Source organism: Rhinichthys klamathensis, unplaced genomic scaffold (assembly GCF_029890125.1).
Source record: "Rhinichthys klamathensis goyatoka isolate OS25496 unplaced genomic scaffold, OSU_Roscu_1.1 h1tg000254l_1, whole genome shotgun sequence".
NCBI classification, from domain to species: domain Eukaryota; kingdom Metazoa; phylum Chordata; class Actinopteri; order Cypriniformes; family Leuciscidae; genus Rhinichthys; species Rhinichthys klamathensis.
In genome coordinates, this window is record NW_026606776.1 from 2,083,117 (window position 1) to 2,095,143 (window position 12,027).

Here is a 12,027-nt window from a genome sequence, read left to right on the forward strand (position 1 = left end):
TTTGCATCGAGAGATGATCTTATGGAAAGTACCCCATTCCAATATCTAGGTATGGTGAAGGGTATGTGATGATGTGGGGCTATTTTAATTCCAAAGGCCAAGGGAACTTTATTCAGGAACACTTTTTACGGGAACACAAAGAAACTTTTGTGTCCTTAAAGGTTGGAGGTTTCCTCATTTTTTTAATTAAGGCATTAAGATCAATTTCCAAAAGATTTTGTTTTTATTATTCCTCTTTTTAGTCAACTTTATCATGGGTGTGTTTACTTATGCTAAGCACTGTGGTGTCGGCCCACATCTGGTACACGTGGATTCCACACGGCCCAGATGCGGGCCGGATCTGGGCCGACACTATGTTGCTGTCTGAGATACTTGGCGATCGGGGTTAGAGACCGACTCAGATCAGGGTGGTTAGGATTGGAGGGTGAGCTTTGGAGGCGGAGCAATAAAGAGAGGGGTGAGTTTGTTTGGGTTGATTTCAAATATCAACAATGTTCAGCAACGAATTTGAAAAATAACATACTACAACTTTAACAAAGGTTACCAAATGAAACCTCATTGTAAGTCATACCTGATTTTTTGCATTGTGGAGGTCAGTCATACATGATGCATCAAATCACATGATATAAATAATTTATTTACATTACAGCGAATAAAAACGAAGAAAAATAACATCACAAGTATGTTAACCTATTGGAAATATATAATCCATAACCAAGGAGAGCCTTGGAGAGCTCATTTTTTTTCTATGGTGTCATAGACAACAAATACAAGGCAACATGTGGCACACCGCTCCAGTCATCCATCCGTCACCCATTCATCCATCCGTCCCCACTCCTCTTTTCCAGACCGTTGCAACCCCAGGGAAGGGGTGTTTTTGGCTGTATGCTCTGATGCTTTGACGAAGCTGACTGCCTGTTCTCTTTCCCACTGAGCTTTACTCAAGCCTGCAGGCCAGGTGGAAAAACCACTGCAGGCCCGTCCCATGAGGCCCATCCTCTGTGTGCATCCTATGGGAATCAAGAGACGAGAAGGTTTGCACACTGCCATGAGTCCCGCCTCAGGTCTTACACACCTGTCTGGAGGGGGGTGTGTGTTCCCACAATTCCCTGGGGCCTTTCTCTGCTGTCTTTAGCACATGTCACTCTAAATTTAAGGGTTCGTCAGATGAGTCTGGTGGAGGCCCGCAGGGTGTTTTCGGAGTTGAAGTGTGGAACGTTTTGTTTCTGCCGTGCTATCCGATTCCCACGTGGACACCTTCTGTAAACACACAAAAAAGGTTTTATATTCCCAACCATCTTCCCAAATTTGTAATGAGAAGCATTTCTGTGGTTTTCTGTCAAAATTAAAGCTTGATGGTTTAACGACATCCATAAATATCCGTGACCAGTCACTGTAATTACCACAAGGACCCGCCGTTAATGATCTGTCCTTCACAGACTGCGTGACTTCGCCTCTTCCTGTGGAGTTTTTTTTTTTCCGACTAACAAACTAATAAAATGTTGGTCGACTAAGCCTCTTCTCATCGACTAACATTTAGTCGACTAATAGGAGGCAGCCCTATTATTAAATGAACGTAAACAAAATAAGAAATATTAATATTGTATTATTATTATAGCTGTATTGATATAATCACAAATGGTTTGAACAATTTGTGCAGCCCTACAAATAAGCACAGAAAAACTTGGGCTTTTAAAAAAACAACTGCAATTTTTTGAAAACAGAAAAATCACATTTAGATTAGATTTTAGATTAGGGCTGTCAATAAAAAAAAATATCAATACTTGCTAATAAAGCCCCTAAAAATGATAAAGTTATTGACAAGGATATATTGAGTTTAGAAGTCAGTATGTAAACATAAGCCTGTCATTGGCCTACAGTCTATAGTAATCCAATTTTCAACTGAGTTTTGTCTGAGGTAGACATTCACACAAGGCTTTTTAAATAGTTGATCTATGTTCTTACGAGCAAGCCTCCATCACTATTTTTCTGAAAAAAGTTACTTTTTATAATTGTTGGAGAAAGTAATGCATTACAATATTGCATTGCTCACTAAAAAAGGTACTGAATGTGTTACTTTTTATGGAAAGTAATGTTACCTTACTTTTTCATTACGGTACTTTTTCTCACCTGGACTAGGCTTGCTTTTTTTTTTTTTTTTTTTTAGTTATATTTTTGGCAACTGTAAAGGCCCTTTCATACCAAAAGTTAAATGTATAAGCCTCAGGCTGAAGGAAATACCTCTGCACTTACTCCAGATTTCTCTCTACATGGTGACAGTAGAGTTGTCAGTGAATAAAAGGAAAAAGTGTTAACTCTTTCCCCGCCATTTGTAAGAAAACGCTTACCCGCCATTGACGGAATTTTCCGGGTTTCCACTGTTATACAGTAGGGGGCTCTATAACGCATCTTCTGAAAGATTACTGAATCTCCTGATCAAAACACGTGTGAAGGAAGATGCCGAAAAAAGCGATATCATATGTAATTATATGCATAAGTAAAATAACGCGATCATCAACATTTAACAGCATATTAATCAAAACTGCCTAATGTTACTGAATGAAATGTTGATGCAGGACGAGCTATGGCACTGTGAAGCTTTAGGGGTGTTGATGGACTTGATCTACTTCATCTGTGTTTTGATCATCGTTCTGAATCCCATCTGGATGTAGTCTTTGACAAAAACACGATTTTCTCAGCTTTTTCCTCAAAATGTGAGATGGTCCTCACTGCAGAACACGAAATTCAACTCCTCCCACCTTACATATACCTAAACCTACCCATTAGAGATGCGCGGATGGGCTATTATTTCATCCGCAACCGCATCACAAAACTCATCATCCGTCCGCCATCCATCCGCACCAACGTTTTTGACCAATTTTCAAAACCGCACCCGCCCGCCATCCGCTGATTAGGCGATACAAGGCGCTGCTGATGACAGCCGCGAGACTAGAAAGCTCTCAGAATATCAGCAGTGAACTACGTCTCCGATCGGCGCGCAGGGACAAAAATAAATAAATAGCCTAAATTAAACGCACTTCGGCAAACCTGACCTTATCTGATAGGCTACTGTACAATATTTTCATTGTAGCCTAATAGAAAAACGCATTTTGGCACATAATTTCAACATGCTGCTTATTATGGGGCGTCAACAATGTTACGTGACAGTTCTCCATTACGGACGCGAACACTCCGTGAAAGTCTTTTAGTGCCGCTTTCAGAGACCTCAAACAGAAGCACAAAGCCTTTCTTTAAAGCGAATTTCGTTTTGTATTAATTGTATCTTAATTTTAATCCATGTTTCATTAACCAATTTCCTGTATTTAATAAATAAAAAGTAAATAGTCTATCTTGATTGTGTAGCCTAGGCTATTTTTCATTATAAAATATTAGGCTGTGTATACCGACATGGATCAATTATTAATATTAGATTTCATCTGTCTTTTTGTAGAACTATAGCTGATGGCGCACCAACAAACAAGCACTGACTTCGGCGTTTCTTTAATATCGAGGCTGTATAGTTTATTATATGATTGTTAGGCCTGTTGATGGTATAAAATGAATTGCACTGTGCCTGAAAAAGACGCGCTCTCCGCTCACTTCCCGTGCATTCAAAATTAACGGGAGTCTTCAGAACAGGCTCGTCCAGCGTCAACAGCACCGAACTTAGCTCCAATGTCAATCAACGTCTGGGCCACTTGGTGGAATCCTTTACCAGAATTTTTTTTTGGTTGTAGGTATAGTCAGATAACAATATTTAACAATGTATACATATATTTTTCATTTGATTGGTTTAACCGCCCGCCACCCGCCCGAATTTAATTAAAATATATTTTTTCGTCACGTCATCCGCCCGATCCGCGGTTTATCCGCGGAGTCCGCGGCTGTAACCGCCAACCGCCCATCTCTACTACCCATCTCCGCCCCCTGAATCCTAACCCCACCCCTAATCCTACCCATCACCACCCCCTGATCCCTAACCCCACCCCTAATCCTACCCATCTCCGCCCCCTGATCCCTAACCCCACCCCTAATCCTACCCATCTCCACCCTCTGATCCCTAACCCCACCCCTAATCCTACCCATCTCCGCCCCCTGATCCCTAACCCCACCTCTAATCCTACCCATCTCCACCCCTTAGATCTGGATCCAACTCCACCCCCTGGATCTCGTGTACTGCAATGAGGTGCTACTGCAAAATGTTGCTTTTTTAATTAAACTTACCCACGTTCAAGTGTTGATAAAGCTAGAATAAAACCTTTTTTATTATTATAAGAGGCTCTGTTCTTTCTTTTGATATATTGCACGTTCAGATATTCATACAACAAAATATTGTGGGGGCCATGAAACTTTTGTGAAAATTATCAAAAACGCTGGCGGGGAAAGAGTTAAGTAACTCGTTACTTGAAAAAAAGTAATCTGATAACGTAACTTGCGTTACTTGTAATGTGTTACCCCCAACACTGCTTATTACAGAATTTACATACGGGTCAGTGGCATGATTACATGCGTTAATTTTTCAACAGGTTCTTTCGCATAATTAATTGTATTACATTTATGCGTTAAGTACAGCTCTAAACATATAAAGTATATAATGCACAGAAAAAGGCAGACGGAGAGAGAGACGAATGGAAATCAGATACTGACAGACAGGCACTTGCTGTGGTTTAAATTGTCTCATTAACAGCTTCTCTCTCTTCCCTAGCAGCTCGGCAGGGGAAACCTTCCACCACAAGGAATCTTTATTATATTTTCCTCTTCGCTTTATTAAATGTCATGTTTTGCATAGGGCAGAGTGCGCCCCTGGCTCTTAAATCGGCTCGGAGGCAGCAGGGTTCGCGGGGGACACTGATTCCTGACCAGACCAAAGCTGTTCCTGTTTTAATTAGTTCCATCCTCTCGCTCGCAAACATTTACTTTTACACAGTGAAGAGAACCTTTAACTCACTGGCTGTACGGGTTGAGAAAACGAATCACCTACCAAGTCTTAAAGGATTTCATTCACAGCCCAAAATTAACTTTTTGTCACAACAGCCAATGACGGTTGAATTGAGAAAATTAATGGCCATCCATATTTCTTAGCAGCCATGAAACTGTTTTATATGGAAGCTTGTTTCCGCCACAGAATGAAAAATAAAAAAGGTAATTGCGACTTTTTATCTCACAATTCTGACTTTATTTCTCAGAATTGCGTGATATAAAATCGCAATTGCGTGTTATAAAGTCAGAATTGCGAGATAGAAAGTCAGAATTTATTGATATAAAGTCACAATTGCATGGGTATAAAGTCAGAATTGCGTGAAATAAAGTCGCAATTGCGTGTTATAAAGTCAGAATTGAGAGATATAAAGTCAGAATTGATTCATATAAAGTCGCAATTGCGTGTTATAAAGTCAGAATTGCGTAATATAAAGTCGAAATTGCGTGTTGTAAAGTCAGAATTGTGAGAAAAGATGTCAGAATTTTGAGATATAAACTTGCAATTATGTGTTATAAAGTCAGAATTGCGAGATATACAGTCAGAATTGATTCATATAAAGTCGCAATTGCGTGTTATAAAGTCAGAATTGATTCATATAAAGTCGAAATTGCGTGTTATAAAGTCAGAATTGCGTAATATAAACTCGCAATTATGTGTTATAAAGTCAGAATTGCGAGATGTCAACATGCAATTGTGAGAAAAAAAGTCAGAATTGTGACAATTCGCGACTTTATTTCTCAGAATTGCGACTTTATATCTCAGAATTGCGACTTTATATCTCGCAATTGCGACTATTTCTCACAATTCTGACTCGCAATTGTAAGATAAAAAGTCGCAATTCTTTTTTCATTTTTATTTTTATTCAGTGGCGGAAACAAGCTTCCATAGTTTTGTGCATTATTTGAATTAAATACCTTTTTTTTTCTTTTCTTTTTTTAGCTGTGACAGTCAAAACTATTTTCTCTGGCTGAAACTGCACAGTGAAGACAAAATATTGATTTTATTTCTCAAAATTTTGTTTATGTGAGAAGTATCCCACACATACTGTACTGTTAAAAAATCTGGGTTTAACCCTGATGCATTGTGAAGACTACAGATGTGTAACTCTCTCAGAAATAATCATTTGAAATAATTTATTTTCAAGGGCCAAGCAATAGCAAGTCAATGAGAGACTAATTTCAAGTGACAGGAAAAATTGACCAAATGATATTGTCACTCTAAATGGTTTGTTATCGCTATAACTTTATGACAAGTTCCACCCGCTGTTTGGAACACGGTCGGAAAAGAAAAATAGTGTTGGAAAATGCAAGTACGGTAACATTAGTGAGGAGGACATTGTTGCTAGTTTATTATCCATGCCGCTTTCCAGTCTTAACTTTTAATGAAATGTTTTAATTAATTGGCAAAGGAAGACCTAAAGTACACCAGAGCTGAACTCTTTCCCGGTCAGCGTGTTTAAATAAAGTTTCCAGTCAACCTCAGCGTTTTTGATCATAAAAAAATAAATAAAAAAATCATGGAAATTTTTTAACAAAACGTTTTATTCTAGCTTAATGCATTATTTTTTATCCACACTTGAATGTGGGTAAGTTTCACAAAAAGGCAACATTTTGAACAAAAAGCTGAGAAAATCTCAAATTTTTGATACGGAGATCTACTCTTTCAGAAGATGCGTAATTGCCCCTCCTACCATCTAACACTGAAAACACAGAAAGCCGGAAAATTCCGTCAATGGCGGGGAAAGAGTTAATTTGGTGCAGAAAGCCAAAGCTTTTGAAACCATTTCAACCCCAGCAAGCTATACTGCTGGATGACAGCATCAAACAAGATTGTTTGTTGTTTGGGCAAGTTATTTATTATTTAAAAATGATTTAATTATTTAAAATAGGCCACGTGCCAACTGATTTTATTCTGGCTGCCACTGCCACCCTTTTATATATTTTCGGTTTGATTTGAAAAAATCAAATATTTTGCAGAATTAAGGTCATTCTGTAAAAAAACAACAACTCAGCAACAATTATGCATATTTGCTGTTATTCTGCATGTGCATAAGTTGAATTAAATAAATAGATAAAAAGTTTATCACAATCTGTTTCATACTGTGCATTTAATCGTCTGCTGTGGCAGTCTAATGATATTGTTTATTATCAACATGTTTCAAAATGTCACAATTGATGTTCACTGTCATGATGCGTCGGCTTACATAAAGTTTTGTTGGTTTTGTGTGCCATACATTTTACAACCCGGCCAGTTGTCACCATAGGCTGCTATTTTTTTTTTTTACATTTTGCTTTATTTTGGTGATAACTCTTACACTCACTGTGCTGTTTGCTTGTTGCATTTCTTGTCAAAGGTAACTTATGGCGTACTATAGAAGAGGACACAATAAGCTAGGCTGATTTTAGGCTGAGTTAACGTATTTCAGATGAGGGAAGGGGGTGAGAGGGCCAAGGTTCAAGAGTCACGGTTCACTGGGAATATGTTGTCCTAAAAAAGGACCATTAAATCCTTGCGAAACACTTTTGCTGCATTGTTGTGTCTGTTTGGCGCTTTCACTTTAATCAATAAACTCTCTGCTTTAGGATCCTACAGGGCTACTTTTGGAGAGTTATATTAAATGGATTGTAGTCGAAGACCATTTGTGCTGATTATATGAAAACGAGGTGGCAATTTCTCCCTGGGGAGGAAACACTGAGGGCAACAGAGCCATTATGGCATCACGGCCCATTCCACTGCCTCTGGGAGCCAAAGCAACAATCACAACACAACCATAACACATTACAGGCCTCAGAAAGCCTGCTTACAGGTGGAGGTACAGCGGTAGTGGGTTGTAAACTTTTAAAAGGTCAAAGAGTCTGAATGATGGCTCATCAGAGAGTGCTTGATTTTCCTTCCTCGCTCTTTGTATTTTCTCTCTATTACAATCTCTCCGGACCACTGCTTTTGTCACCTCCCAGTAGCTCTCACACTCTGCATGCAACGCGGCGTCAGAGAATCATTACAATCACCTAATCACTACGTCCTTGCAGGAGAGTGTTTGATTAAACATGCTTCAGTCTGAGCATCTTTGATTAGCTAGAAGGAAAGACGCACAGTGAGAGACGGTGAGAGACAGGACTTGAGAAAATGAAAGAGAGAGAAAGCAAGAGGAGACTGATAAGAGAAAGTCGTCCTAAGTCACTGCTGCAGTTCGAAAGTGTGTTGCTATAGAAACCGTTTGCGGGCTGTAAGGTGAAGGAGGGCACTGCGGAGTACACTGTGTACCTTTTCACTTCATGTTTGTTCATGACTGCACGTGTGTGTCAGGTTTTAATAATCGTAAATCACAATTGTTGAACATTTCTCTGGATATTGTAATCACAGTTATTCTGATTTACATGGTTTACAATTATAAACTTATTTTGTCTTCGGCAACTGCATGTCATATTTATTTATTGTAGGCTTCACATCTAGATCAAGCTGAGAACTGTTAATGAATCAATCAGACAATCAAGAAAATCACACTGTCCTTCTCAGCAGCAGGGAAAACAAAGCTGTTGAATTTTGAATAAATTATATACAGGCAGTGTGCAATGCGACAACACTAACACTCGAATCCCATTATAATCAGCAAAGCTGTCACCGCATTCATACAAGTGTGTGTATTTCTGTGTACATGCAGTTAATACATATTATTATACGGCTCTGTGGAATACTTGATTCTGATAGGTCAATCGCGGTATGTTATTCCCCCATAACAACCGTTTAAAACTGATAGCGCAGGCTCATCCAGGAAACTGAACTCAGCACTACGCTTGCTAGTTTTTGTGTACAATTACTTAATTGAACTGTTGTAAGATGTACAGAGTGACATTCTATTGCATTTGTGTAACGTACTGTATTGCATGTGAAAAGATGGATGCGACAGTTTGAGCAGACTCACAAATGTGCTCTACTACAACAACTCTTCCTCTTCTCAACATGGACTGTGTGTTTCCAGGGGCAGGGTTTATGTAAATTTTAGGGTTAGTGATGTCACTAACCCGGGAGGAATGTCATGTAGTCCCAACCAGACGTTTGTTGTAGTCCTTAAAAAAACTATTTCTTTAAAAGCAAATATCTCCCTTTGCTTTGAACTTTGAGCGTTGTAACTTTGCAGATGTTGTTTATGCTCAAACAGCAACATTACACACTAACTAAAGTTAGAAAAGTGTTCATCTCAAATCAATATCTCTTATCCCCATAATTAATTATGTGGTGAAATGCAGTGTAATAAATGGTATTACTGTACCATATCCCTTAAATGTCCGTCTAGTTTGAACTTGCCGCTTGCTAGCAACTGCTTTCTTCGCTGAAACTTTGCGTTTAAAGATAAATGCGTAATAAAACATTTAGTGTCTAATTATTTACTTATGTGGCAAGTAGCCGTGTAATAAGCGAGATAATGTACATCCAGCCGGTAGTTATTGCAGAATAAACCCCGAAAGGGTGATCAGCGATATTCTGCAATAACAACCGGCTGGATGTACATTATCCCTAACATATACAGTGGCACCCAGAGTATTGGACACTTAAGTTTAACTTAAACTTATGTAAAAGAAATGTGGAATTGTTCAAATACTTTTCTGTTTGGGGCCACTGTGCATTATACACTCACCTAAAGGATTATTTGGAACACCATACTGTGTTTGACCCCCTTTCGCCTTCAGAACTGCCTTAATTCTACGTGGCATTGATTCAACAAGGTGCTGAAAGCATTCTTTAGAAATGTTGGCCCATATTGATAGGATAGCATCTTTCAATTGATGGAGATTTGTGGGATGCACATCCAGGGCACGAAGCTCCTGTAAGGACTGGGCAAGGGTGAATCTGAATAACTAAATACCTTCGTGCTAAAATCCCAAAGCCTTTAGCCCCAAAAGGCCTGGAACTTGAAAAAACACACACAAACACACACACACACACACACACCTTCCCCACAGCTGACACCCACACTCAGGACAGAGCGTGGTGTCCGCTTACAAGACATTAAGACATTTTATGACATTTTTGGAATGTCCCAAAGGAAGTGAATCCTACAGCGAAAAGAAACTTCTTTTCTTTAAAAGACATTCAACCAGATATATTTGATGTGTTTTTATGTGTGTCCATTTGCCCATGTCACATTGGAATAACTGTGACTTTATCATTATGCATTTTTACATTTAACTGTCTATTCCCAGTATTGTTATACATCGTTCTTGGTCTTGTTTTAATTCTCATGATCCAGCGGAATTAATCAGATACAAGAAATTACAGTAAAAGTTATGATTCTATGTGCACCAGCTTTTTGGGACAGTAAGAACCAAAACTTAACATACTGTCAGAGCCTGGGGTTCTTAGATAACAGCATTTACGACCTCACCAGGAATGTCAGAGAAGTGTCTCTCTCTCTCTCTCTCTCTCTCTCTCTCTGCATTCTAACCAAGGAGGAGAAATGAATCCTGTATTCATATATATATGCTATTATATATCCACTTGAGAATTGTATGAACGATGTATCTAAGTTCCCTATTTCATGAGTTGCCTTTCTGTGGTTTGGTCTATGTTTCTCGACAACTCTAATTGGATAATGTTTCAAACTTTGCCAACTAATGTTTAACCAAATCCATTTGTGGCAAGTTTGGTCTCGATAAACTCCAATCTTCGTTCCCCATTTGTTAATTGACATTACATTTTGCTAAACTTTGTGACACATTAGTATTATAAGAATTGTGAAGATTCTTCTCTTAAACAACCGACGAAATTAGGGTTTCAGATGTCTCTCTCTGGAGACAAAGGGCCATAAACCCAAAGTCCCGCCTGTAAACTTCCAACCCTCTAATTGGCCAAGCCAACAGGAAGAGGCTGGATTTCTCCAAAAGTGATAAATGACGCTTCTCCCCTTCGCTCGCTCTCTTACTCCGCTGGTCTCCTCGTCTGCTGAACAATGTAGTCGTTGACTCGATTTCCCCTCGGGAAATCCCTTTTTGTTTTTGTTTCATCTAAAAGTTTCGTCTTTTTCTTAAGTGTCCTACCAAGTTCACCTCCCAGGAAAGGAGGCGAACTTAGCCAATCTATTTTCTTTGGTAATGTTAGCTCCAAGACTTTAAACCTCTGTTCAACACGCGCGCCAAGCAGCCCACGTGACGCTTCCTCACACACAAAGGACTCAGCTCACGCGGCCAGACAGGGCCGTACAGGAATGCCTCGACACACAGAGACAGACCATAACATAACTTGTGCAAGTATAATCTCTTTATAGAGCTTCTAAGAAGTTTTAAGATGATGTTTCGTGTTGTAATCGGAGAGGTGAATGTCTTCCTGCCAATGAAATTCTGTCAATGTTCTCTCTCTCTCTCTACCCCTCCCTCTTTCTCTCTCTCTTACTCGCTCACGCGTGTACGTTATCCATTGTCCAAACTTTATGCATTTCTCGTTCATTGATGTCTTATTGTATTGTTCATTGTTGTCTATGTGTTTGTAAATACATATATCCCATGTAACCGTAGTAAATACATAAGTAGTCATGCCTCTATTAAATTAATTATATATTCATTAGATTGATGTGCTGTCTCTTTGCTCAATTTCAAGTCCCTTAAGTGCCAAAGGTCTAACTTATGCTACAAGCTTTACGAATTAAAGATACTTTAAAAAGTATGTGTTGATAGGGTGGGAAACCCAATTCTTCTGGCCAGAGAATTGCGTTTCCTGAAATCCTATAAAGTAAGATGATATTGTGGATCCCACAAATATTATCCTGACAATTGAGCTAATTCATTTTACCTGTTTGTGAAACATGGTCCGTGTAATTAACTGCAATCAACTTGTGGTTAATTTCCGGGATTCACATGCACGCATGCAGGTAGAATGACAGATCCTTCCTTATCGGGAGATTTATTAACATGTAAGACTGATCTAATCCAAACATGTATGAATAATTATTAATTACCAATTATTAATTATGATATGCAAATTCCCCACGGATTAGATCCGCCCTGAATCCTTACACTCCCGTTCCACCACATCCCAAAGATGCTCTATTGGGT

At 39.0% G+C, this 12,027-nt stretch overlaps 1 protein-coding gene across 2 annotated transcripts in view; it reads right to left on the reverse strand.

Annotated features, from left to right (window-relative positions):
- Positions 1-616: 616 nt before the first annotated feature.
- tmeff2b (transmembrane protein with EGF-like and two follistatin-like domains 2b) overlaps positions 617-12,027 on the reverse strand; it is an 83,422-nt gene continuing 72,011 nt past the window's right edge. The window contains exon 9 of one of the 2 annotated variants that reach the window (XM_056266869.1): positions 617-1,257. In XM_056266869.1, the coding sequence (XP_056122844.1) occupies positions 1,164-1,257 (94 nt within the window). In that variant the 3' untranslated portion in view covers positions 617-1,163. Of the gene's footprint in view, positions 1,261-12,027 lie in introns of both variants that reach the window. The other variant, XM_056266868.1, reaches the window with a different exon arrangement.